Here is a 26,862-nt window from a genome sequence, read left to right on the forward strand (position 1 = left end):
CGAGCAGCCACCATCCCTTTCAGAACTCTCTCTGCATCAACTGAACCAGTTCCCAAAATCCTGTTTTTACGTGTCTTCCAAATTGCCATTTTAGCTGTTCCCACAAGGTAATTTAACAAAACCACTTTCCTTCGATCACTGACTTTGTACTTTGGACCACTAATAAAAACTTGACAAGAAAATTCCTCACCCATGCTTTCAAAACAAACCTCTAAAAAGTTAAAAACATCTCTTAACCTCTCACACTGGATAAACAAGTGATCAACTGTTTCCTCCGTTCCACAAAAAGGACATTCCCTCCCTACTTCTGGATTCAGGTGCGCCACATGTCTGTTCGTAGCTATTATACCATACATCAGTCTCCACTGTAAATCTGCTGTACGCTTCTCAATAGGAGGTTTGTACAGAGATCTCCAGCATCCTCTGAAGTCTGGCCCAAACACTTCTGTCCACCTCCATGTTTTAACCCTTCTCAAAACAGTTTGATGAGACATTTTAACACACACAATGTATAATGCCTTTTTGCCAATGTCTTGAAATAATCCCAACTCTGGAGTTTTAAAGGACACAAAAGAATCCTCATCATCCGGCCTTTCCCCGTGCAGCAGAGACCCCGTAATGCTGGAAATCTGTAGCTCCATCCCTGCGAAGGCGCTCCCAGTGCTTCTCTGCAGGCTCCAGGCAGCGCTGAGTGTATTTCCTCTAATATCCGATCCAAGGGACGTAAAGAACATATTCCTGTCCTGTGCTGAATTGAATCTGCCGTCCTCCACCCATTGCCATCCCTTAGATGTTCGATCTTTGTACAACCCGCTCTGACCAGACAGTTCCTCACACTGCTTGAAGACAAAATGTTTGTTTGTATCCAAGAGTTATGAAACAGGGGTTCTCCCATAATCCAGTCCTGTGGTCGCAACATCTCTCTGGTCACAGAAAACGTCATGTTCCACACTTTTAGCATTGATTGGTAGAAAGAAGTCAAGTGATTAAAATCCAGTTCTTTGACTTTCAGTAAAAACAGCTGCTTGTCGTATCCCAGATTCGATGTTCTTCTCAACAGAGCACATGCCACATCTGTCCACCCCACGTCCTCCTCATACAGCAGTCTCTGTGCTGCCTGTAATCGAAAGGTTCTGATCCTACTCCTTACGTCAACCAAACCTTGTCCCCCCTCTTGAGTTGGAAGATACAGAGCTGCCGCAGGAATCCAATGCTGTCCTGACCAAAAGAACTCCACCAGTTTCCTCTGGATACTTTTATCAATGTTATCTGGTGGCTCTAAACCGTTGAGTCTGTGCCATAACATGGAGGCGGCCAGGTTATTCGTAACCAAAACTCTACCCCTGTAGGATAGCTCTGGCAATAGCCATTTCCATTTAGACAACTTAGCAGACACCTTCTCCAGCAAACCCTCCCAGTTCTTTTCTCTATAATTTTCTACTCCTAAAAACACTCCAAGAATTTTAATACCTTCTCTTCCCCAATGCAATCCCCCAGGAAGTGGAGGTGGCCCACCATTTTCCCACTGGCCCACAATAAAACCATTACTTTCCCCCAGTTGACTTTAGCTGAAGACGCTTTCTCGTAGACATCCAAACTCTCACATAATATTTGCATATCTTCTTGCCCAGTGACAAAAATAGTTACATCATCAGCATAAGCCGACACAAAAAATCTCGACTCCCTTGGGTCACCTGGGACCATAAAACCCCTTAATCCATTTCTTAATTTGCATAACAGGGGCTCAATTGCTAGGCTATAGAGTTGCCCTGAGAGAGGACACCCCTGTCGAATACCTCTTTTCACTGGCAATGGATAAGTCAAACCATTCCCCATCTTAAGCATTATTGAAGCCGCTTTATACATCAATTGGATCAATGAAATAAAACAATACCCAAACCCAAAAGATTCCAGGACTTTAAAAATGTACTCATGACCCACCCGATCAAAAGCTTTCTCCTGATCAATAGACAAAAAACCAACATTGCAATTTTCATTGATAGACACATCAATAACATCTCTTATTAAAAACAGATTGTCCATGATTGTACGACCCGGAATACAATAAGTTTGCTCTCCTTTGACCACAATATGTAAGTATTTTTTTAACCTATTGGCTAAAACTTTTGCCAATATTTTATAGTCCGAGCACATCAAAGAAACAGGGCACCAATTTTTTAAAAAACCTAGATCTCCATTTTTTGGTAAGAGAGATCACAGCCCTCTGACAGCTAGTTGGTAACATTCCCTTTTCAAAACATTCGCAACAAACTTCATAAAAGTCTTCACCTAAAACAGTCCAAAAAGTCTTGTAAAATTCAGCAGGCAAACCATCTATTCCTGGCGCACGCCCTGTGGAGAGTTGCTGAACTGCATCTGAAAGTTCGTTAAGGCTGATCATGGTGTCAAGCTTTTTCTTATCCTCAGGTTGCAACTTTGGTAGTCCTTGTAATAATTGTGCCATGTTCTCAGAGTCACAGTCAGTACGTCCATACAAATCAGCATAAAAATCCATTGCCATTTTCCTCATTTCCGTTGGATTTGATGTTAAAGTTCCATTTTCCTTGCGCAGGTGAAGTATGCGCTTTTGTTGTGCAACTTTCCGCTCAAGATTAAAAAAATAAGAAGTGGGAGAGTCGATGTCCTTGATGGAAGAAATTCTTGCTCTAATTAAAGCGCCCTTCGCTCTTTCCTCTAAGATGGATCTTAATTCAAGTTTCTTATTCCTTAAATCATTGGATACACCCAAAACATTTACATCCATCACATTTTCCATACCAATGATTTCTTTCTCCAACTGCTCAATTTTCTTTTTAACACACACAGTAGTATTGTAGGAAAAGTTTTGACAAAAAACCTGTGCTTTCCCCACCTCCCACCATTGTGTTATTTTTTCAAAATTACCTTTATTCAACTGCCACAATTTACAAAAATCACCAAACTTTTCACAAAAAGACCTATCCTGCAGCAATTTAGTATTGAAATGCCAGTAAAACCTTGGACGTGCTAAAGTAATAATGTTAAAATCTATGGTTGCAATATGATGATCCGAAAAACCGTTAGGGAAAATATTAGCATTAGATACTCTATTCATACTTGTTTTACTTATATATATCCTATCTAATCTTGCTCCAGTTACATTAGAGTCTAGTATTTTAACCCATGTATACTGTCTAATTCTCTTATTCATGTTCCTCCACACATCCATCAACTCAAACTCAATAATAATATTCTGAAGGGCATTACTAGAAGGTGGATGAGACTCCTCTCTGTTCCTGTCTAAAAGAAAATTTGTAGTGCAATTCCAATCCCCACCCATTATGATGCAAGAATCATTATCACATTTTCTTAATGCACTCTGTAACTTCCTAAACACTTCCACACGATCTGAGCCATTGTTTGGAGCATAAACATTTATAAAAATAAATTTTAAATCATCTATTTCTCCAGCAACCATTAAAACTCTACCCTTATCTATTTCTACAGTTGACAACATTTTCAGGTTAAAATTTTTTGAGAAAAGAATAGCTACTCCAGCACTCAAATTTGAGCCGTGACTGAAGACACTCTCCCCCTCCCACCATCTACACCACTCTACTTCATTATTACAGTCTGTATGTGTTTCTTGCAAAAAAGAAACACTTACATTCTTAATATTAATTAATTCTGCCACCATTGCTCTCTTGCTCCTGTCTCTCCCTCCGTTAATATTTAAAGAAGCTACCCTTATCATCTCCATAGAAATTATAAAGAGATAGATAAGAGAGACAGAAAAAAATAAAGAGTGTAGTAAAGTCATCCTGAGTGATATGTAAACCATTGATTCAATTATTTGAATTTACGTTTTATAGGGGTTTTACCCCTTCGCAGTTTTGCAAGAAACATTTTTAAACGAAATTTATTTCGCCGACTGAGTTCATCTTCTCCAACCTTCCTCTGCCAATAACGAACAGAAGTCTCAAACCTCTTCAGATCAGAAAAATGATTCCGTACATCAACAGGTTTTCCAAAGGTTTCGTCTAGGAATTTATTTATTTCATCTAGTGAATAAACCTGCTCACAGCTTAATTGTAAAACATCTGACACATCTGAGAAATCAGGTAACCCACCACCATCGTCATCATCATCATCACCAACGTCATCCATCTCCTCATCAACCATATCTGATTGCACCTTCTTAATCAAAGATACTATCTTTCCTCTTTCCAAAACATCACCTTTCAAACCGCTTGCATCATCATTCGTCTGGCTTGTATTCTCTGAACTCTCCACAGTATCACCCTGATCAGACCCCTGTACCACTGTATCACCCTGCCCAGATCCCTGTACCACAGTGCTTCCCTCAACAGCCACATCGGTTACAACATTAACTTTCTTCATTTTTCCTTGTTTTGTCTTACTACTAAAAGCTTCCTCTGTATCTTTCTCATTATTAGGGGACGGGTCTTCCATTATCATTCCTTCCTTCAAGTTTGAATCCACATTCTGATCCTCATTATTCTCCACTGCTGCTTCATTTGGATTTGGTACACTACTCTTTTGCACTTCATTTTCCTTCCTCTTATCTGAAATATTGCTAGGGCCTGCTTCATTCTCAAGTTCAGCTCTATGAGGACAAGACAGCCTAACATGTCCAATACTCCCGCACTCAAAACACCGCATCTCTCCCGTGCTCGCGTACATCATGTACGACTTGCCTTCAAAAACACAGCGAAAGGAGATATTCAGCGTCAGTTCATTTAAAAACATGTACACCTGTCGCCTAAAGGACAACACATGTTTTAAAGCGGCATTTTTACAACCAAGTGAAACCGTTCTAATTCCACTGGCAAGTTTTCCAAATCGAGAAAGCTCTCGCTCAATGTCAGCATCAGGAATAAAAGTCGGAACGTTAGAAACCGTCACCTTCGTCGTGATTGAAACTAAAGGTTGACAAAAGTGCCACTTACCGATATCCCGCTCACGATCAAACCATGAACCAGATTCTCTTCCTTCAAAAATACTACTACGGCCTTGTTCATCCGAGACGCCGAAATGATGTTCTCATGCCCCACGCGCTCTGTCACGTCCAGCAACACATCCTCTACAGGCACACCTGCCTGGGTCACACACCTAATCCCATGCCGGAGCGACAGGCCTGACGCCTGCACACTAGCGTGAGTGTGAGATGCCATCCCTTCCTCCGACACGAGACAACTCTCACGGAAAACAAACTCAGTTTTTTTTTTTCTTTGTACTTTTTTCTTTATCAATTAAAATAATCGAATACAAGAAAAAGCAAGAAAGTGAAAATTTTTGAAAATTCCCTCTCACCTAGATCACCCTCCAATGCATTCCCTTCCCAATTCCCAGCATGCACCAGACACAGAGATAGAGAGAGAGAGAGATGATAAACTTCACTTCCTCACTGAGTGCGGTAAATATAAGACCATCAAACACATTATTTTAAACTCATAGGACAGATACTGCCTGAATTCAGCATAGTGAGTAATGCGGAGAAACTTTCATACATTCTAGGAGAGAAAGCTGAATGTATAGATTTAGCAGCAGAGTACTAATATGTGTCTCCTTGTCATGATCTGAGGGAGAGAGTGTGACCCCTCACTAAATATATTTACATTACATTTATGCATTTGGAAGACGCTTTTATCCAAAGCGACTTACAGAGCCCTTATTACAGGGACAATCCCCCCAGAGCAACCTGGAGTTAAGTGCCTTGCTCAAGGACACAATGGTGGTGGCCGTGGGGTTAGAACCTGTGACCTTCTGATTAACAGCCCTGTGCTTTAGCCACTACACCACCACCACTCCAAATATCTTCTAATTATTATAAATAATATTTTATTTGTTTACTTTTTATATTTATATATTTATACTTTTTTTCTTTGTTTGATTGTTTGCTTGTTTTGTTTTTTGTTAATAAATGCATTGCATATGGTCATGCCAATAAATCTAATTTGAATTGAATTGAGAGAGAGAGAGAGAGAGAGAGAGAGAGAGAGAGAGAGAGAGAGAGAGAGAGCGAGAGAGAGAGAGATGCCACAACCTGAGGGACATTGAAAGATCTGGACACACACACGCAATGTGATGTGGTGAAATAAATAATAATAGTAATTTATATTATTGTTTTTTATATATTACTAATAATTATAGTGTATACTGTCCAAGTTATTGGACAAAATTTATTTAGCTTTTATTTTATTTATTGTATATGATGCTTTGGCAACATTGTTTTTGAAACTTTCAGAAAATAAGGTATGGCTGTTTACAGTGATAGGTCTAGTGCTGTGGCACGAGGGACACAACGTCTCGTTCCTTCCCTCGAGGAACGGAGGTTACAACAGTAACCATGACGCCCCCCTTCTGTCACTCACTCGACGTTGTGTCGAATGAAGTGACACAAGGTGTCTGTCCCATATAAAAACGCCACGCACTGACCGTGTTACGTGAACTGCCGAGACAGGAGCAAGCAGGCTACTGCGTGCTAGAGGCAACTGTGTCGGCTGCACGTATCCCTCCCCAACACCCCCAAAGAGGTATCACATACAGACCTTAGGTTCCCCACACCCCTGAGGGGGGGGAACAGGTGCTATATGACTAGTCTGGGAGCAAGCCCGGTAGCCGCGCCTTTTTCTCTCACTATGTCTCTCACATACGATGTGAAGCGGCTGGGGCAATCTTAACGCTATGAAATGCGTCTGGGAAGACGGTCTTTCCTGATCCTATTCTTTCACAGGGAAAAGACCCTGCGGAGGCCACATCCTGCCCAGTCTAGGGGGAGGTAACATGTGGGAAATACACCACAAGTGTTGTGAAGCCGTACGTGGGAAATGGCGCGGTGGTAGGTCCAGCCTAATGAGGGGGGACTCTACAAGTACTGCGACTGACTCAACCCTGAGATTGTAAAATCTGGCAAAGGTATTGCCCAGGTATTGCCCAGCCCGCTGCTCTACAGATGTCTGCTGAGGAGGTGACATGGGCCAGTGCCCACGAGGATGCCACACTTCTCGTAGAGTGTGCTCGAACACGCAAGGGAGCGGGCACGGCCTGGGTGTGATAAGCTAAGGAAATAGCATCAATGACCCAGTGAGCTAACCTATTTTTGGAGACGGCCGGTTGTCGAGGTAGTTGAGTATGCGGATGCCCACTTCCCTTAGATCTTCGCGAAGACGTGAGGGGACAGGGACAGGCCGAAGGGGAGGACCTTGTACTGATACGCCTGGCCGTCGAACGCGAACCGTAAGAAGGGTTGGTGTCGAGGCAGAATGGAGACGTGGAGTCCTTCAGGTCTACCGCCACAAACCAATCTAGCTGTCGAAGGCAGGTAAGAATCTGTTTCTGCGTGAGCATTTTTAATGGGAGTCTGTGTAAGGCCCGGTTGAGAACTCACAGGTACAAGATTGGTTGCAACCCGCTGCTTTTTTTGGGTACGATGAAGTAAGGGCTGTAGAAACCCTTCTCCATCATGCCTGGAGGGATGTGCTCTATCGCATCCTTGAGGAGCAGGTTCTTGATCTCTGCTCGTAATGCGCTGGCTTTCTCGTCGCGCACGGAAGTGGAGCGAACACCGCTGAAACGAGGCGGGAGCCGGACAAACTGAATCGTGTAGCCAAGTCGGATGGTCCTCGCTAGCCAGCCCGACGGATTGGGAAGTGAAAGCCATGCATCCAAACTCTGCACGAGGGCGTGTGGTTCATGGGGATTTAACCGGCGAAACAGAGCCCGTCGTCATCCCCAAATCGCATTCATCGCCAGCCAGGTCGTCCTCAATCCCGTGGGAAGGGCTGAAGTGGCTTTCTCTCATGAGAAAAGAAAGCCGTGACCACAATGTTGCCATGGCTATGTTCTCACACTGAGAACATGAACCATTCATAAAACGCTGCCTGCGTGTGATCGCAGCCCACTCGTCAGAAGTGGAGAGAAATCAACCGCATCGAGGAACTACACAGAGGCGGAAAGTCATCTTTAAAAAGACGTGTCCTGAAAAGGACGTTCAACGCCTGCTGTGTATTGCTCTTTTATGAGTGGGAGCTCAAACTCTTTTAGATGAAATAAACTCTTGTTAGGAGGAGAAACACTCTTTCAGGCAATGAAAGCATTGTTGAAGAGAGCGTGCAGAGAGAGAACGCCAGCTGGAAACGCGCCGTAGATCCAACAGCAGTACTCTTGCCAACAGAGGTGAGTGAAATAGTGGTGAACTCAACTTGCTGTTGCACAACCGTTCGGCTCCGAAGAAAAATTCTGACTGGCACTAGCTGCCCCCCTTCCGTTTATACCCGTATGTCCAGGGCGGGGCATGCAAATTCTGTCTGCAAACTTGACATTGGCCTTTTCTCAGGTTCAGAGGTACGTTTGGCGTCCCAGGGAGACCCCTTGTGTCACTTCATTCGACACAACGTCGAGTGAGTGACAGAAGGGGAAACATAGTTTAGTATGTTTAATAAGCCATTTCCCTCATGGGGACCGCTGGCAGGTTTACTATCCTTGTGGGGACATTTGGTCCCCACAATGTAGTATAAATAATTTTGATCCAGAACAGATTCAGTAACACTTTACAATAAAATGTACACGTTCCAGAGAAGGTACATAAGTAGGTAATAGTACCAGGTAACAATACTGAACAACTATCTGTAATTACACTATTGTGCTTAATTATATTACTATGTAAGATGGACATAAACGGTGCTGTATATGCATTTAAACATGTGAAATATGTATTCATTACAGTGTGTGTGGGCTGTGTAAGCTGCTGCTTATAGATCTGTAGAGGATCATTCTAGATGAGATTTAACATTGCAAACATTTCCTCACAATTTACCTCATCCACATCAAAGCACTCTATGCTGATGTCCCCACACACTCAACGTGTCCACAGAAAACACACACATACATACACATCCACTCTAATCTCTATCACTCGCATTCACAGACACACTCTCTCAGTCTCTGTGGAGATATACAAATGATAAGCTTATACTTATGCTCCAGCCTTTAACGTGTAATTATAGAAAGTAATGTTCAACTAATTCTATTACAGTTCTATTACAATGTATGTGAGAATGAATGTTTTTAACAGTTTTTAATGATTTTAACAGTTCTAGAACTTCACGTACCAAAAAGCAACAGTAGCAACATAGTGTTTTCAAATTTAGCGTGTATTGATAACCATCAGATTGACCACAGCCTGAGGCCAATTTTGTTTTTCAATGTTTAAAGAGACTGTCCCTGTCACAGAAACCAGTATTTTTTCTCTCTCTTTGGCATGCACAATTCCCAATGTGCTTTTAAGTCCTTGTGGTCTCGTAGTGATTCGCCTCAATCCGGGTGGCGGAGGACGGATCTCAGTTGCCTCCACGTCATAGTTAGTACATTATTCCAAATTTTTGGCTGCCAGTGTAGATGCATGAATTCAACATTGTAAAAAAAACAAGAGTAAAGAGAGTAGTAATTCTGTTCTTTTTTCTTGTTACTGTATTTTAAAAACAGTTTGAAGATGATATAAAAGTTAAAGTGAGTCATACATGAAAATGTTAAAACAAATTAAAACGCAACTTTTGTTTCACTTAAAAAATTATCCAAAATGAAACTTTTGAAGGTTTTACACCAGTGCTTGGCATATCAGTACATCGTACTTCTAAGACAAAACAATTTCTTTCTTGTGATTCACAGCATGTCAATCAATCAATCAACATTTATTTATAAAGCACATTTAAACATAACATAAGTTGTTCCAAATTGCTGACAGAAATGTCAAACAGATAATAATCAACTATCTAAATCTTACCCTTTATAAGTAGGGTAAAAAACTTAAATGTGTCTGCACAGCTGAATAAATAGGGGTGTTGAAGAGACTGAAACAGATCTGTCCTGAGCTCTGCTGCATGCACGCATGTGTGTGTGCGTGTGTGTGTGTGTGTGTGTGTGTGTGTGTGTGCGTGTGTGTTAGGATTGCATGGCATACTAAAGAAATATTGCGATACCAAAAAAATTAAAACAGTACGATATCATCATGTTATTAATTTCTGTACCATATTAAGGTATGCTGCCATTAAGGGTTGCAGCGGTTTACCGGATTCACTGTATACCAAGGTATGAAAATGTACGGTTTTCATAACATGTACATTTGCTCATCTACGGTATTGAGAAAAAATATGCAACTGGACAGAGAATCTCACCTCCTTTCCTCGACTGCCTGTCAGACTCGTCAACATGTGCCACACACACACACAAAAATGTCAGAGAGAAGCGAGGTGAGGGGGTCTAACATAATTGAGTGTGCATGTGAGTTAAAGCAGTGTTTCTCAACTGGTGGGTCGTTGGTCTATTCGGACTGGGTCACGGACAGCAGGGAAAGAACAATGCCATGGTTCTCCCATTGAAGATATTTTGGCGGCCGCCCAAGTGATTAGGACCGCCGAGGCAGATTTAATGATAATCTCGCAATCACATAAAGGCTTCTCATCTGCACTTTCGCAAAAGTTTAACGGAACCAGCTCGCGATCATGATCTGCTCTTCTCTCTGGTGCACGTGTACAACAACTGGCCTTCCCTCTATATTGCAGAGCGCAGACCTCAAAACTGATGTGATCAATTTAAATTCTAGTGAGACTTTTCTAGTTTAAAGCATTACGGAGGAAGTCAAGTCGAACCTTTCAAACAGTAGGCAGCCCCAACATGCCAAACAGCACTGAGGAGGAAAATGATGATGTGTTTTTTTTAAAACACATCATCACCTTTACAAAGTTTCATGATTTTACATGAGTAAAAGTAACTGTTATATTTTGATAAAATGTTATAGTTTCATGTGAAATAATCTAAAGGTAGAATCTGTTAGACCTCATTTTATATCAACAGTGGCAGTTTTAGTTAAAGTTTCAAGATGTGTTTCAGCTAGTATTTCATTTTCATAAATACATTAATTTAAGACTAGCACACTGACTTAACCATGGTAATGAGGAGCCTTTCCTCCTGTGTAATATGTATGTTCTGTTTGAATTATGTTTGAAATAAATAAATCAAAACTGGATATTAATGGGCTCATATAAGTAAATATGCTCTTCAATTTTTAAAAAGGGAGAGAAAACTTCCTGTTGACGTCAACAACAAAAATATTGTCACTTGATGCATGTCCTTGTTCTGGAAAACCATGAACAGAACTATGCAACATTAAAGAAAATGCAACCCAGCATACATTAAATACAGGTTACATTTTTACTATGGTGGGTCACCACTTGATTTCCAATGTAAACTCTGTCCTGAAGCAAAACCAGTTGAGAACCACTGAGATAAAGGGACAGACAGGAGCAGTCTGACTGTCGTGCACCTACAGTATATGTTAATTGTTAATAATCATAGGAAATTACTTTAAAGCTCACACAGCTGATGTTATTTTTCAATTAGTATTTAATTTAACATGCTATGCTAACATGTAAACTAGCATGCTTTAGTTATATAAGATGTTATAGTTACATGCTATTTTTATTCATGTTTATAATTCCGTTTATTATTATAATTCTGTTAGCTTTCTTATTTTTTCTATTTATTTATTTATGTTCAAAAGGGAGATTTTTTTACACATACTTCCATTCAAAATGGTTTAAGTTTCAATCATAATAAAGCATTTGTTAAAAAAAAAAAAGACTTCTGTTTTCACTGCTTTAAGGGTCATTGTAACTGATAATAATAATAATAATTATGTAATACCGTATATGTTATGAATGAGGCTGGAGTGAAGACAGACGAGGAGGTGCGGATCCAAACGCAGTTTTAACTTTATTGAAATAAATGGACAAACAAAGGAAAACCCACGATGGGGAAACAAACATAAGCAGGGAACTCGGGAAGGAAACACAGAGCAGGCTTACCAAACATTACCAACATTCAACGATCGACAGGGACTGAACAAACGGGCAGGGTATAAATACAAGACAGGACCAATGAACAACCAGAACTCAAAATGACATGATGAGGTGATGAACAGAAACCAATGGGGAACTAACGAGGACAGGTGAGAACAATGAACAATGAACACAATGGCTAACAAGACTATGGAGGTACAGAAGGTTCAAAAGTGAAAACTATGGAGTGAAGAAAGTATCAAAATGGGAGACAAAAGGGAAACAGTAAAACAGGACAAGGTCATACGTTACATAGCCCCCCTCTAAGGATCGGATCCCAGACGATCCAAAAACGAGAAAACAAAACCCAATACAAAAACCATAGAAAACAACATGATGGCACCGGGGGCAGACAGACAGACCAGGGGGGGCACAAGAGCAGGGGGGCAGTCCAGGGGGCACAGAGGGCAGGCAGGAAGTCCAAGGGGGGCAACAAGGGGAAATTAAACAGTCCACGGGGGCACAAAGAGACAGGTTTCGATGGTCTGGGAGCTGGCCACCGGGTAGATGCAGGAGGCCTAGGAGGAGACCACTGGACAGGGACTGGGTCAGGGGGCCTGGGAAGAGGCCACGGGACTGGGACTGGGTCAGGAGGTCTGGGGAGAGTCCACGGGACTGGGTCAGAAGCCCTGGGAGGAGGCCACAGGACAGGGACCGGGTCAGGAGGCCTGGGAGGAGGCCACGGGACTGGGACTGGGTCAGGAGGTCTGGGGAGAGTCCACGGGACTGGGACTGGGTCAGAAGCCCTGGGAGGTGGTCGTGGGCCAAGGGCCGGTTCAGGGGACCTGGGAGGTGACCACGGGACAGAGGCCGGTTTTGGTGGCCTAGGAGATGGAGTGGCCACAAGGGAGGCCGGCGGAGCCGCGTGAGGTGGAGCCCAGGAGGACCTCTGAGGCGGAGCCGAGGGAGGTGATGGCTCAGAAGGCCCAGAAGGCGGAGCTGAGGGAGGCTCAGGAGGTGGAGCTGAAGGAGGCTCAGGAGGCGGAGCCGAGGTAGGCGGCGCCGTGGGAGGCTTTAGGAACGGAGACCAGGAAGGCTCTGGATTCTCTGGGGGCAGAGACGTAGGAGGCTCTGAGGGTGGAGCCGTCGAAGGCTTGAGTAGCTCGAGAGGCGAAGCCGTAGGAGGCTCGGGAGGCTCTGAAGGCGGAGCGTCGAAGGCTTGAGTGGCTCGAGAGGCGGAGCCATAGGAGGCTCTGGAAGCGGAGCCGTAGGAGGCTCTGGAAGCGGAGCTGTAGGAGGCTCTATGAGCTCAGGAGGCGGAGCTGAGGGAGGCTCAGGAGGCGGGCTGAGGGAGGCTCAGGAGGCGGGGCTGAGGGAGGCTCAGGAGGTGGAGCCGAGGAAGGTGGCGCCGTAGGGGCCTTTAGAGGCGGAGCCGTAGGAGGCTCGGGAGGCGGAGCTCTAGAAGGTTCTGGAGTCTCTGGGAGCAGAGCCATAGGAGGCTCTGGAGACAGAGCCATAGGAGGCTTGGGGAGTAGAGCCGTAGGAGGCGGAGCCGAGGAAGGCCTAGGAGGCGGAGCCGAGGGAGGCTCGGGAGTCTCTGGAGGCAGAGCTGTAGGAGGCTCGGGAAGCTCTGAGGGCGGAGCCGTCGGAGGCTCGAGTGGCTCAAGAGGCGGAGCCGTAGGAGGCTCTGGAGGCGGAGCCCTGGAAGGCCCGAGAGGCTTGAGGGGCAGTGCCCTGGAAGGCTCGAGAGGCTTGAGGGGCGGAGCCCTGGAAGGCTTGAGAGGCTTGAGGGGCGGAGCCCTGGAAGGCTTGAGGGGCTTGAGGGGCTGAGCCCTGGAAGGCTCGAGGGGCTTGAGGGGCTGAGCCCTGGAAGGCTTGAGGGGCGGAGCCCTGGAAGGCTCGAGGGGCTTGAGAGACGGAGCCCTGGAAGGCTCGAGAGGCGGAGCCCTGGAAGGCTCGAGAGGCTTGAGAGGCGGAGCCCCGGGAGGCTCGAGAGGCTTGAGAGGCGGAGCTCTGGGAAGCTCGGTGGGCGGAGCTCTGGAAAGCTCGGGAGGCTTGAGAGACGGAGCCCTGGAAGGCTCGAGAGGCTTGATAGGCGGAGCCCTGGAAGGCTCGAGAGGCTTGAGAGGCGGAGCCCCGGGAGGCTCGAGAGGCTTGAGAGGCGGAGCTCTGGGAAGCTCGGAGGGCGGAGCTCTGGAAAGCTCGGGAGGCTTGAGAGACGGAGCCCTGGAAGGCTCGAGAGGCTTGGGAGGTGGAGCCCTGGAAGGCTCGAGAGACTCGGGAGGCAGAGCTCTGGAAGGCTCGAGGCAGAGCTCTGGAAGCTCGAAACTCGGATGGCGGAGCTCTGGAAAGCTCGGGAAACTCGGATGGCGGAGCTCTGGAAAGCTCGGGAAACTCGGAAGGCGGAGCTCTTGGACGATCGAGGCTTCTGGTGCTGGCTCTTGGACGGTCATGGCTACTGGCACTGGCTCTTGGACGGTCTTGGCTACTGGCACTGGCTCTTGGACGGTCTTGGCTACTGGCACTGGCTCGTGGACGGTCTTGGCTACTGGCACTGGCTCGTGGACGGTCTTGGCTACTGGCACTGGCTCTTGGACGGTCACGGCTACTGGCTCTGGCTCTGGGACGGTCGAGGATACAGGCGCTGGCTCTGGGACGGTCGAGGCTACAGGCGCTGGCTCTGGGACGGTCGAGGCTACAGGCGCTGGCTCTGGGACGGTCGAGGCTACAGGCGCTGGCTCTGGGACGGTCGAGGCTACAGGCGCTGGCTCGCTGACATCGGAGGCTACAGGCGCTGGCTCGCTGACATCGGAGGCTACAGGCGCTGGCTCGCTGACATCGGAGGCTACAGGCGCTGGCTCGCAGACGTCGGAGGCTACAGGCGCTGGCTCGCAGACGTCGAAGGCGACAGGTGCTGGCTCACAGACATCGGAGGCGACAGGCGCTGGTTCACTGACATCGGAGGCGACAGGCGCTGGTTCACTGACATCGGAGGCGACCGGCTCGCTCACCGTGACATGCGTGGGCTCTGGCTCGCTCACAGTGATATGCGTGGGCCGGGAGGCGGAAGCCTGTCTTCTCCTCCTCCTCCGGGCAGACGAAGAGGGCCGCGCTGGCTCGTTGACAGGCGTGAAAGGACGAACCACGGGCGAATGGAGGGTCAATACTGTGGGAGGCGCTATGGGGTTCTCCTCGATGATGTCCACTGTTAAAGGAGAACCGCAGGCCTGTAGGGTCTCCTCAACGAACGCGCGGAGCGTCCAGTCGCGCGTTGCCGGTGGCAACCGCTCCTTCAGCCCGTCACTCAGGTTGCCTCGGAAGAAGACCACAAGGGAGGAATTAGGGAAGTCTGAAACGTTTGCCAGAACAAGAAAGTCATGGATGTGGTCTTCTATCGGTCGGTCCCCTTGCTTCAGGCAGAGCAGTTCGTAGTTAGCCTGAAAAACTGCTGGATCCATTGTGTGGTTGATCGTTCTGTTATGAATGAGGCTGGAGTGAAGACAGACGAGGAGGTGCGGATCCAAACGCAGTTTTAACTTTATTGAAATAAATGGACAAACAAAGGAAAACCCACGATGGGGAAACAAACATAAGCAGGGAACTCGGAAGGAAACACAGAGCAGGCTTACCAAACATTACCAACATTCAACGATCGACAGGGACTGAACAAACGGGCAGGGTATAAATACAAGACAGGACCAATGAACAACCAGAACTCAAAATGACATGATGAGGTGATGAACAGAAACCAATGGGGAACTAACGAGGACAGGTGAGAACAATGAACAATGAACACAATGGCTAACAAGACTATGGAGGTACAGAAGGTTCAAAAGTGAAAACTATGGAGTGAAGAAAGTATCAAAATGGGAGACAAAAGGGAAACAGTAAAACAGGACAAGGTCATACGTTACAGTATATTGTGTAAAAAAAGTGATATTTTCTGAGACGGTTATGCTACTGTGAAAATCTCATACCGTTGCAACCCTACTGCCATTAGCTAAATGAAATGTAATGTAATGTGAGAATTTTGAGATGAAATCAAAGATCATTTGAATATAATAACATAAATGCCTCTATATGGCAAAGTGTGATCATTAAACAGCAGATAGATCACACAGTCACATGCGCTGCGCTAAACAGTATAAAAGGCGAATCTCTGCCCTGTCATCTCCTTCACACACACATGCACCCACACTTACACACACTCTCAGACACACACACAAATGCAACACACAATACTAATGCTTGATTTTCATGCAGTGTGTCCAATAGTAGTCACAGATCTTAAATGTATACAAGGAAGTGACTCTCAAATTAATTCTTTCTCCATTACTGCTCAGAGATTTCAGCTCACAAGTTGCATGAAATAGAAGACATTACGACAGAAAAATAATACTCATGGTAACAATAATATAATATTAAATGGTTATATTATAAGTATTATTATCTGTATGCAATATGATATAAGCAAGTGTAATGAATAGCCATGGCAGCCTTTTGCCTCAGGTAATCAGATTGTTTTAATTAAAACTGTAAAGCTCTGTTGCGCATCTTTTTTCTTTTACTAAAATTATATAATTTCATATATATATATATATATATATATTGTTGAAAAGTATTATATTTGCATTGATTAAAGCTGTACAGTATGTAATTGATTAAACACATTTTGATCATAATATTTAATAAAAATATTTAACATGGAATCCAGAAAAATTTAAACAGAAAAGGCATAATTTGTATCTATAAGACAATATGCAGTTGTTTTTGTGAATCATTTTCTGTGTAATTTCTGAGGGGGTTTTTTGTGTCGAGTTAGTATCAATATCGAGATACCAGTGCTGGTATAGTTCTGAAGCCAAAATTTTGGTATCCCTAGTGTGTGGAATGGTTTGAGTGGTTTACAAGGACATGTTTTTAGGTTACAAACTGGTAATTACAAGGCTATTATGCTATAAATGTGGTTTATGGGTACATTTTGAGTGTCCCTATAATTCAAATAGCTAAGAAATCATATTAAACAATGTAAAAATGCAGAACGTTTTTTGCGAGGGCTAGGGTTAGAATCTATTGTTCGCAAAGTAAACAAATCATTATGTCTATGGAGAGTCCTCATAAGGATAGCTGCACCAACGTGTGTGTGTGCGTGCATAAGCGTGTTTAAGGAAATGTGGAAATCAGAGCCCAATTCTCAGCTGTTAATCCCGGCAGCTCAGTCCACACGCTCCCACCACACACTTTGATCTCTAGAGCATATCTGGACAGACGTGCGTGCTTTAATGCAAAACACACGCTCACTTTCTCTCTCTCTGATGCACATAGCCAGGCGCCATGTTGGCCATCCTGGCCCCCAGCACACCCCCATACCACACATACCTGAACACTATTTTTACACACAGACTTACACTCAAATGCACACCACATTTGCATTACTCATAATAAACTGCAAAAACACATACAAGACACAAAGCACACCATTTTAAACAATGAGACAACTCAAATATTTAGCAGTAGTGTAGCCTTTAAAGCTTTCTATTTGTACATACAAGCCAGAATTGCATGTCTACTAACCCAGTGTAGCTCAAAAGGAAAGTCCAGAGACCTCAGAGCTGCCTATACTGTAAAGTTCCACATGTCATTGAAGGTTATCCCAATGTAGCAGATACAGCAAGTGTGCTGCCTCTCCTGGATACAGACTAAGTGTCTGTTCCAAAACCTAGTGAGCGTCCTCCAGAGGCAGCATTTTAAGACATCATAGGCTATCCCAAAAGGTATGTATCTTAATTATGCTGCTTCTTAAAATATCTTGTTTTGGCCAAATTCTAAGGTAGCATCGTATGCATCCTTCCCCAGGTAGGCGATCCCAGAATGCACTGTGATGAGCTTTGCAGAAACAAAATCCAAGATGACGGATAAAGCGAGAGAAATTTAAATACTAAATACACTTACAATCCATTCAATACTGAAAAGTATAGAAAAATAAAAAAAGGGAATATTTTTCCCATAAAGTTTGTGCTGTGCTTATTTATGCTCATTAGAGGGTTGCGTCGTTTCTCTCGCATCACCTGAATTGAAATTAGTTGCGATTCGAGTCTTGTTCGCTGAGGGTGAGGAGTGTTTTTTGAAAGTTGCGCGGAGCTGTTGCCTATATAGAGTGTTCCAAATCAGTCAATTATAAGGCATCATTTCAGTAGGATGCTACCATAGAAGACAGCTTCCTATGTAGGCAGGAGACAGCTCACTAAGTTTTGGAACACACACTAAACCTTAATTCATAAAGCACAACCCATTTACAGAAAGCCTTTATACATGAACACACATAAAACTTAAAACTGAAGTATGAATTTTACAAAATGTATTAGTACTACACTATGTCCAGCTGATAAGAAAGTAACCAAAACAATGATGTAAATGATATGTGCAGCCTGATCTCATGAAATGATGTTACCATGTCAATATTTCTGCAAAACAAAATTATACATGCTTCATTGCCATTCATGTTTCACAGCAGTTTCCCAGTAAAATGTCCAGCGAGGGGCACCAAAAGCAAGTGAAATGGTGTTGTAATCAGACAAGGTTTTAACGGTAAGTGTTAGATGGAGGATTTAATGAGTAAAACATCACTCCCTAACCAAAAACTTTAACCTAAACCAGTATTGTCCTAAAAGCAAATGAGAGGTAAACAAAACAGACACCCTTACCCTAAACCAACACCTAAACTTAACCAATAGTGTCCTGAAAGCAAAACTAACATGAAAAGCACATTTTCTGAAGCTACCACATAATTTTGTGTCACTTTTATGACACTTTTGTCTAGAGGTCTGCATTCCTACGGGACCCGATAAGATTTCTTGTGGTGCACAATTAAATTTCGGAGTTGAAGGCGGTAGCTAACGTACATCCATGAGTTGTGAGCGGGAGGTTAGAGAAAATTCTCTTTCTATTTTATTAATTAATGAATGCAAAAAATAAACAGAAAATGCAACGGAAAAATGTGCACACAGCACGAGCATCATATTATTCTATATTTAGAGCAGGCTACACAGGTAGTCAATGGCACTTTAGAATAATAACAGAACAAACAGTGGACACACTGTCATCAAAGGATGTGAAACTCAGGCAAGAAAATGGTGTTAATTTAGTGTTAAAAAAAAACTTCCGGCAAGTCAGATGGGCATCGTGTTATGCGTAATCCAATAATAGCAAATGTAGAAAAATAAAGCGTGCTTTGTGTAAAGTTGTCTATTTGTATGGCTTTTGCCTTATGTGTAAAAATAATGGGACAGGAGCAATCGGGAAGACAAATCACTGCAGGCAAAGAGCCAGTGAACATGGAGTAAAATTCAGTGGAAGCGTTCGTGTGCAGGACAGAAACTTGCAGGAGCAGATGGGTGTGGAATTGAAAAAACATTTGCGCGTAAACCTCTACTTTCGTCTAACATATCAGCTTGCATGTTTGTGTGAGCTAGAACCACGGTCTTCCTCATCTAACTGAAAAATTAAGGGGCCAAATGGCTGTTTTTAGTTGCCAAATCACAGAATTGCTTGATTTAGACTGCGGTTCAGAAACAAGATAGACAGCCAAAGAAAAGGAAGACCGCTGATAACTCATTAATCTGAGGTTGAATATACAGAATATATTGCTGAGAAGGTAAGTTTGCATTCTCTTTTGTCTCATAAATGTTCACACCCCTTTCATAATTTATACAAAAGATCTCTTCAGAATCTACATTACAGATATTTACATATAGTATGCATGTAGTAGTGTTGTCTTCTTGAGCATCAATAAATGTTTGCACTTTGTGTAATAGTTGTGTGACAATAGTCCCTTAATTGTCATAAGTGTCAAAAACTTTTATATTTACACAGATCAGTCAGAACATTAAAACCACCCGCCTAATATTGTGTAGGTCTCCCTTGTGCCACCAAATCAGCACCAATCCACATCTCAGAAGAGCATTCTGAGATGATATACTTTTCACCACAATTGTACAGAGCTGTTATCTTTGTCAGTTCAAACCATAAATATAATAAATTCTAGAGACCGAACTGAAGCTCTTGACTGTTTCTGCATGATTGTATGCACTGCGCTGCTGCCACACAATTGGCTGATTAGATAAACACATGGATGATTGTTGGTGCCAGACAGGCTGGTTTGAGTATTTCTGTTACTGCTGATCTCCTGGGATTTTCACTCACAACAGTCTCTGAATGGTGCCAAAAACAAAACAAAAAAACATCCAGTGAGCGGCAGTTCTGTAGATGGAAATGCCTTCATATCTTTGATATCATATCGCCTACCCCTAGCTCACTTAATTCTAAACTGATAGATATGTTATAGGATAAAAAACTTGCCAAATCACAGCAGATGGAATTAATTGAGTCTGTACCAGTTTTGTTAACATTAAAGGAGGTGACAGAGCAACCACCTGCAGGTCCCCTCACTCTCCTTGTCCTAGAAAAAACATCTACTTCCACTCCTATTGTCCCCTCTTCCATTCTCTTCTCTTGTCACATGGGAACCCCTCTGCAGCCCTACACTGGAGCCAGGTGCTCTCCCATTTCCCAGAGGCACCCTCTTCCCTTTTATTAAAAGAAAAAAACAGCCTCCCACCCCCACCCTCTGTCTTTCAATCTCTGTCTGTCATCTTTTCGCAACCAGCCCTGGAGAGAGATGGTAAACCTGAGTTTTTGAACAGAAAGAGAAAGAAATCTAAGGGTAAGTGTGTGACAACCTCACTTGAAGCCTTAAGTAAAATAAATACTTTGGAAATAGGGTAGTCTGTAGTGACATATCCAAAAATATTCCTTAAAAAAGTCCTCTAAAAGCCCTCTACATTGCGAGTAAATCACTTGCATATGCAGGTAAATTTCGTGCTATGCAACTAAAATATTTTTGTTGTTTGCCACTGGGTAGTAAATATTAACATTTCACTCGCTAGTGATTGAGAGTTGTGTAGTGTCAAAGCACCAAGACTGTTTTACAGAAAAGCAAGCGATAAAGGAGATATTTAGAAGTATTTTGATGCTTAAAATATTATTGTAATTATTTTAAATGTTATACTTTTATATTTGATTGATCATTCATACATTTTTGAAGCCTGAAAAGGATATCAAGTAACCATATTTTATTATATGACCCAAGCTAAATTTATATAAATGTCTGCATGAAGCACACATAGTGACAGTTTGTATGACATTAACTGTCATTTTCGTGAAAGACCTAAACATGCAATTAATCCGTATAGCCCTAAAACAGGCAATTCATTGTCATAATCACAATTATTTGTTTCACAATTAATTGTTAGCCAAATTTCATAAATCACCCCTAAGTTTCAATACACTGCAAAAAACGATTTTCTAGACAAGTATTTTTGTCTTGTATTCCTGTCAAATTATCTAAACTTTCTTAAAACACGATTTATTTACTTGTCAAGCAAAATGGGATAAGATATTAAGTCTTGTTTTAAGATAAATCTAACTAAATTTAGTGAACTTTAGACTCAAAACAAGAAAAAAAATCTGCCAATGGGATAAGCAAAATAAACTTGTTTTCCTTTTAAATTAAGTTTATTTTGCTTAGCCCATTGGCAGATTTTTTTCTTGTTTTGAGTCTAAAGTTCACTAAATTTAGTCAGATTTATCTTAAAACAAGACTTAATATCTTATCCCATTTTGCTTGACAAGTAAATAAATCGTGTTTTAAGAAAGTTTAGATAATTTGACAGGAATACAAGACAAAAATACTTGTCAAGAAAATCATTTTTTGCAGTGTAGAAGTTTGCAACCTTGTGAATTTTTTGTTAAAAATGATGAAATTTCAAACAGTGACAACAGCTTGTATCATTATTAAGAGCAATTTCAAGACATCAAATAAATTGATAGAATGTGAAAATTTAACATTTTAAAAATAAAAAATGTGATATAAATTATCAGGCAAAATATAAAATGTACAGTATTGCATACTATATTGTGTGAAGTCATATATATGAAGAGGTCCCCTTTCTCAGTTTGCTTAATATCTTTTTAAGTTGCATTCTGCTTACTAGCCAATGGTAATTATTCATCCAACTTGACTGTAGAGGGTTGTCAAATTCTTAAGGAAACTATTTTTAGAATTACGGAGCTATATTCGATCTGGGCTTCAAAGTGGTCTCTGAGCAGTGATATTACATATAAAGTAAAATAGAGAGGCTCAATGTTTTGATAAAGCCTGGTTTTATCTGACCTGTTGGCTGCTTTTGCAGAAGAATTTTGTGGTATTGCCCTAGTTTGCAAGGCAGTTGAGCTAATTGGTTTTGAAAGATGTGATAAAGTCATATTTCAAAGCAGTAACTGGTCGTCTGGTCTTGGCACTTTGATCCTTACTGATTTTAGGGCGATGATGTTGAGTGTCTTCTTTGAAAGTTTAATTCTGACTGGTTTTAGAGCTCAGAAACTGATTGCGAGCTGCCATACAGCCTTATGTTAAAGGAGTGTGGGTATCAGTTAAGAAGGGCCTGGTCTCAAGAAGCTTGAATGATAACTGAAGTGGTTGGGACCAAATATGTTTGGTACTGGGTCCAAGATGCTCAGAAAGACCAGTAAATGCAGCTGTACCCCACAAAATGAAAAAGCTCTACCACATGAGAGAACAAAAATCGATCCATTTAAAGGTAACAAAAGCCTCACAGAGACATTACTGCGCTGACTTTGCATGCAGTTGTTTCTATTTGATCTGACCCTTAAAAATTACTTTGCTGTAAACCTCATGTATTCTGGTTGATTTAGTCTTGCTGATGTGTGTAACTTTTTTGGTCTTAAACCACTTTCTTCTTCTTCCAGCTTAATACATCTATACATGTGCCGTACGTAGGCTAATTTTCTCAAAAACTGTAAACACTGTATCTCTGTGGTGCTATAAAAATATTGCTTCATTTGTTATGAGTGACCCGACCAGCCCAACACAACAACATTGACTCAACCACTGATGTGACTTGGAGGTGGGAGTGGATGGGGGCGTTTTCGGAAAACAGTTTGAAAATCATTTTTACTTTTGCAGACATAACAGAAATTTCTGCTTTATATATTTTTTACTTGACTAAAACCAACTAATTTAGCTGATACCACATAAAGTGCATTTAACCTGACAGTGAAGAGTAGAATACAAAAAGTTAATAAAGTAGGCCACTTTTATAGATAAAGCAAAAAAAGGACAGCAAATGATGGGGTCTAGACTCATACTCCCCTACTTGAGCGCCATGGCTCAGCATGAATGATAAGCCACGTGCACGACTCTGGCCTTCACCCCTTCTTGAACTGAAACTCAAAGTGCAATTCACCAATAGCATCTGCAGGACCAGCACAGGTCGGGATGGAAATTTAATATGCAGTGCAACGGCCAGTGTGTGAAGGCCAGTTAACCCAACACAACACTCAAACAGATTCCTGTCTCAGACTTCCCACTGTCCATACCATCTGAACCACATTCACAACACAGACACACACACACAACAGCCTAAACTTAAGCACAGCTGCTAAAAATAACTCTCTCCAGGTAGCCTCTGTTAGCTCCAGTATTATCAGCCTAAGTTTAAGAGTGAGGTTTATGCTTTCTTCATGTTCAGAGAGTGAGGTAATCCTTCTTCTGACACAGCAAGCACTCACAGGATTTTCTCAATAAGAAGGAATTATATAAGTAGATTTTTGCTTAACTTGTAATCATTATTTTTGGCAAGCAGTTTTTCACAAGATCTATTTAATTTTTGTAAGCATAAAACATCACATTCTGAAAAACTTCAAAACAAGAGAACAAAGGTGGCAGATGTATTAAAAACGAAGAAACACTAGCAAATGAATAAAATGGGGAGAAAACAACCACACGTTTTCAACTAAAACACTTTGATCCAATTAACATTTTTCAGTGTAATAATAAAAGTGGTGTTTGAAAAAATAATCTTGCAGTCTAAAATGAAAGAGATGTAAACCCTGCTAGAATAGACTCTAATTTCATCAGTCCATAAAACTCTCTTGGAGACGTTTTGATATGTTGAAAAGAATTTCCAAATAAATATTTATGGTCAGGAACACCTTTTCCTCTTCTTCATTCCAAGAACACTCCAAAAACCATAGGAACAAAACAAATTTATTTAAACAAAAAAAATACTTGTGAAGTATAAATTGTTCAAATGGTCTAATTCTTTCAGCAGGGATCCTTTTCCAGCCTGGCCAAATCACTTCACACCATCTGTTAAATATCATGCACACACACTCTGTCGTTCTGTCGTTGTTTCTTAATCTACTTAAAACCTCAGGAGGAAGACTATTAGATTGTGTTGAACAATCCCTGTTTCAACTGAACAATCCCTGGTTCAACTGACAGTTATAATAGTTAAGTAACAATGCCAAATATTAAAAGAAAAATGTATGTGAGTTCATCTGTAGTGTTGAAAGATGTGTGGTGAAGTATCAATAAACAGGTAGACCCATTAAGTCATTTCGGACTTTGTGACTATTGCTCAGTACAATGATCTCCCAAACTACAATAAAACCCCAATCTCACTGCAGAGAGTAAAACAGTAATAAACTTTAAGCTGTGTGAACTTTGAACTAAACAATGAACTAAACACTGGTGGCTGTGGTGGCTCAGTGGTTGAGGCTCAGGGTTACTGACCAGAAGCTCAGGGGTTCAAGCTCCAGCACCACCAAGATGCCACTGTTGGGCCCTTGAGCAAGGCCCTTAACTCCAGGTTGCTCCGGGGGGATTGTCCCTGTAATAAGTGCACTGTAAGTCGCTTTGGATAAAAGCGTCTGCCAAATGCATAAATGTAAATGTAAATCAAGGTTTGTGGTCAGGAACTAAATGCATTTTCTCAACTGACATTAGTGCAACACATTCCTGTGGATTCTCCGAGTTTAAGAGTGTCAGATATATATGGTTTTGTATGTCCACATATAAGGACTGAGTTTGATGAAGTTGTGTCTGCGGCATCCTGCTGTTTGAGGTTTGAGTTTAATAGCAGCCCTCTAGATTTCCTCTCTCTCTCTCTCTGACACTCTGCATCTCTCCCTATCTCTCGAACCCTTACAAAATTTTTTGAGACTCTGCAAAAATCCTTGACCAAAAGAGGCTTACTCTGAAGTATTTCCACAGGATTTCTCCTCTCCTAAACGACAGTGCTCTTCTGTGTTTACTAGAATGCCAAGTCTGACACAGTCTGGCCCTCCCTCCACCCCCCTCTTCTTCACAATACAGCGCTGTCACCAGCCTGTCAGCCTGCAATGCTTCAAACCGGGCGTGATCTATTACCTACAGAGAGAACTTGCATCTGTTCCTAGCCTTCACACAGTTCTTCCCACCATGTTCAATAAACCATTTACCCATGTGAGCCGCCAGTGAAAAAGTTGACGCTCCTTTTGTCTAAACGTGACTACTAACATTTTCCTTGTTGGGCAAATTCGCAATAGAAACACACTGATTCATTGCTTGCAGAAGAGGGAGAAAAAAATGGATTTTCCAAATACAAATAGCTAAACAAGTTCAATGCCTTTAAGTTATGCTACCACGCTTATTTATTTGATTTTAATATGATGTAGCAGTCAGAATTAAACACATTCCACCTCCTCGGGAACTTGATATTTCCCCCTTCATATATCATTCAAAGGAATACCAATACCAACACACAGCACAATCTCATCCTCTGTCTTCAAAGGAAGCATTTGAAACTGTGGAGAGCGTTTTAACAGATATCGTTAAAGGGTGTAGGAGAGACGTGTATTCAGAGGGGTTTTCACTGTTGATAACAAGGCCTCTGGCTTTATAGTTCGGTTCAAACTACTGAATGTTTCCACCGACTACACTAGTGTTCTTAATGGCGTCACAAAACAATGGCACGATCATTTTCAATGCGCATCGTGTGAATTGGGTGGTCTAGAAGCGCGTGTGGCCTCATGAAGCGGGAAACGATTTTACTGCAAAGGGAATGAACTTCAAATACGTTATATTACGCATAGTACCTGACATTTTTAATTCATGAAGAAGTAGAGCAAGCAAATTAGAGGTTTACTGGGTAGATTCGAGAACGTAAACGACGTTGTCGGTCATTTATCCAATCATTCAACTTTTGAACGCTTGAAATACAAACTTGAAATGTAAAACTTACCCTTATAGCCTACAAAAAAAATTACGTTTCACAATTCAAAAGTGAGCAATTCCAACAGTCTTTGAATGAACGGCGCAACAGAGAGGGCATACGAAAGTGAGTCAAACTTAGTCAAACTTTCACAAAGTCCAAGATTCTCACATCTTTAACTTGCAACCATGATAAAGGTATTAAAAAGTGAACACGTACCCGTGGAGAGAGTCCGCAGGTATTTTTCTGCTGGCAGTCCTGTTGATCTACGCGAGAACTCGAGCAGTAATACTTCTGTTTAACCATCCAATCATCCAGTCCTTTCCTCGCCAAACATGCGTTAACTACATAACTATCGCCTAAAACAGCAAAGAAAACACGTTATACTTCGATTCAAACAATCACGGGGTATTTACAAGAGCTAAACTCTTTAAGAATATTTTCTAATGCTTTTCTTTTTGTTTACACCATCGGTCTACGGATAAGCTTGAATAGAGAAATTATTTTATTAGTCGGTTCCATGCAAGAGGTTAATAACGTTATTATTTTTTATTTGCATTAAGTCTTCTCACCTTCAGGGCTCTCCCTCGCTTTACAAATAGCAGCTTTAAAAAGAAGGGGGAAAACGTCGGTATAGATTAGTTTACTCGAAAAAACACTACATGGCAAGCACTTTAAAATCAAAGAATTGCTTTAAAACGCCACCAGTATGCCGGCTTACCATGTTTGGAATTAAGTTTACCCATTTCTCTGCATCGGGGAGCAATTGAGAAACATCAGAAATGTATAACAATCCAGAAAGAAAGCGATAGTTCAATGAGCGTCCGCGCAGGTTCCGTACACATCCAGCAACGTCTCGCGAAGATCTACACTTCTGCAGCTCGAGCGCACGAGAGGCGCTTCAGCCACTC

General features: G+C 42.3%; 1 protein-coding gene across 2 annotated transcripts in view; it reads right to left on the reverse strand.

The window, feature by feature from the left end:
* LOC127647607 (protein naked cuticle homolog 1-like) overlaps window positions 1-26,820 on the reverse strand; it is a 50,702-nt gene extending 23,882 nt beyond the window's left edge. For both annotated transcript variants that reach the window (XM_052131974.1, XM_052131969.1), the window contains exons 1-3: window positions 26,673-26,820; window positions 26,524-26,556; window positions 26,171-26,310 (exon numbers count right to left, since the gene is read on the reverse strand). In XM_052131974.1, the coding sequence (XP_051987934.1) occupies window positions 26,171-26,310; window positions 26,524-26,556; window positions 26,673-26,697 (198 nt within the window). In that variant the 5' untranslated portion in view covers window positions 26,698-26,820. The remainder of the gene's footprint in view (window positions 1-26,170; window positions 26,311-26,523; window positions 26,557-26,672) is intronic.
* Window positions 26,821-26,862: the final 42 nt, after the last annotated feature.

Source organism: Xyrauchen texanus, chromosome 1 (genome assembly GCF_025860055.1).
Source record: "Xyrauchen texanus isolate HMW12.3.18 chromosome 1, RBS_HiC_50CHRs, whole genome shotgun sequence".
Lineage (NCBI taxonomy): Eukaryota > Metazoa > Chordata > Actinopteri > Cypriniformes > Catostomidae > Xyrauchen > Xyrauchen texanus.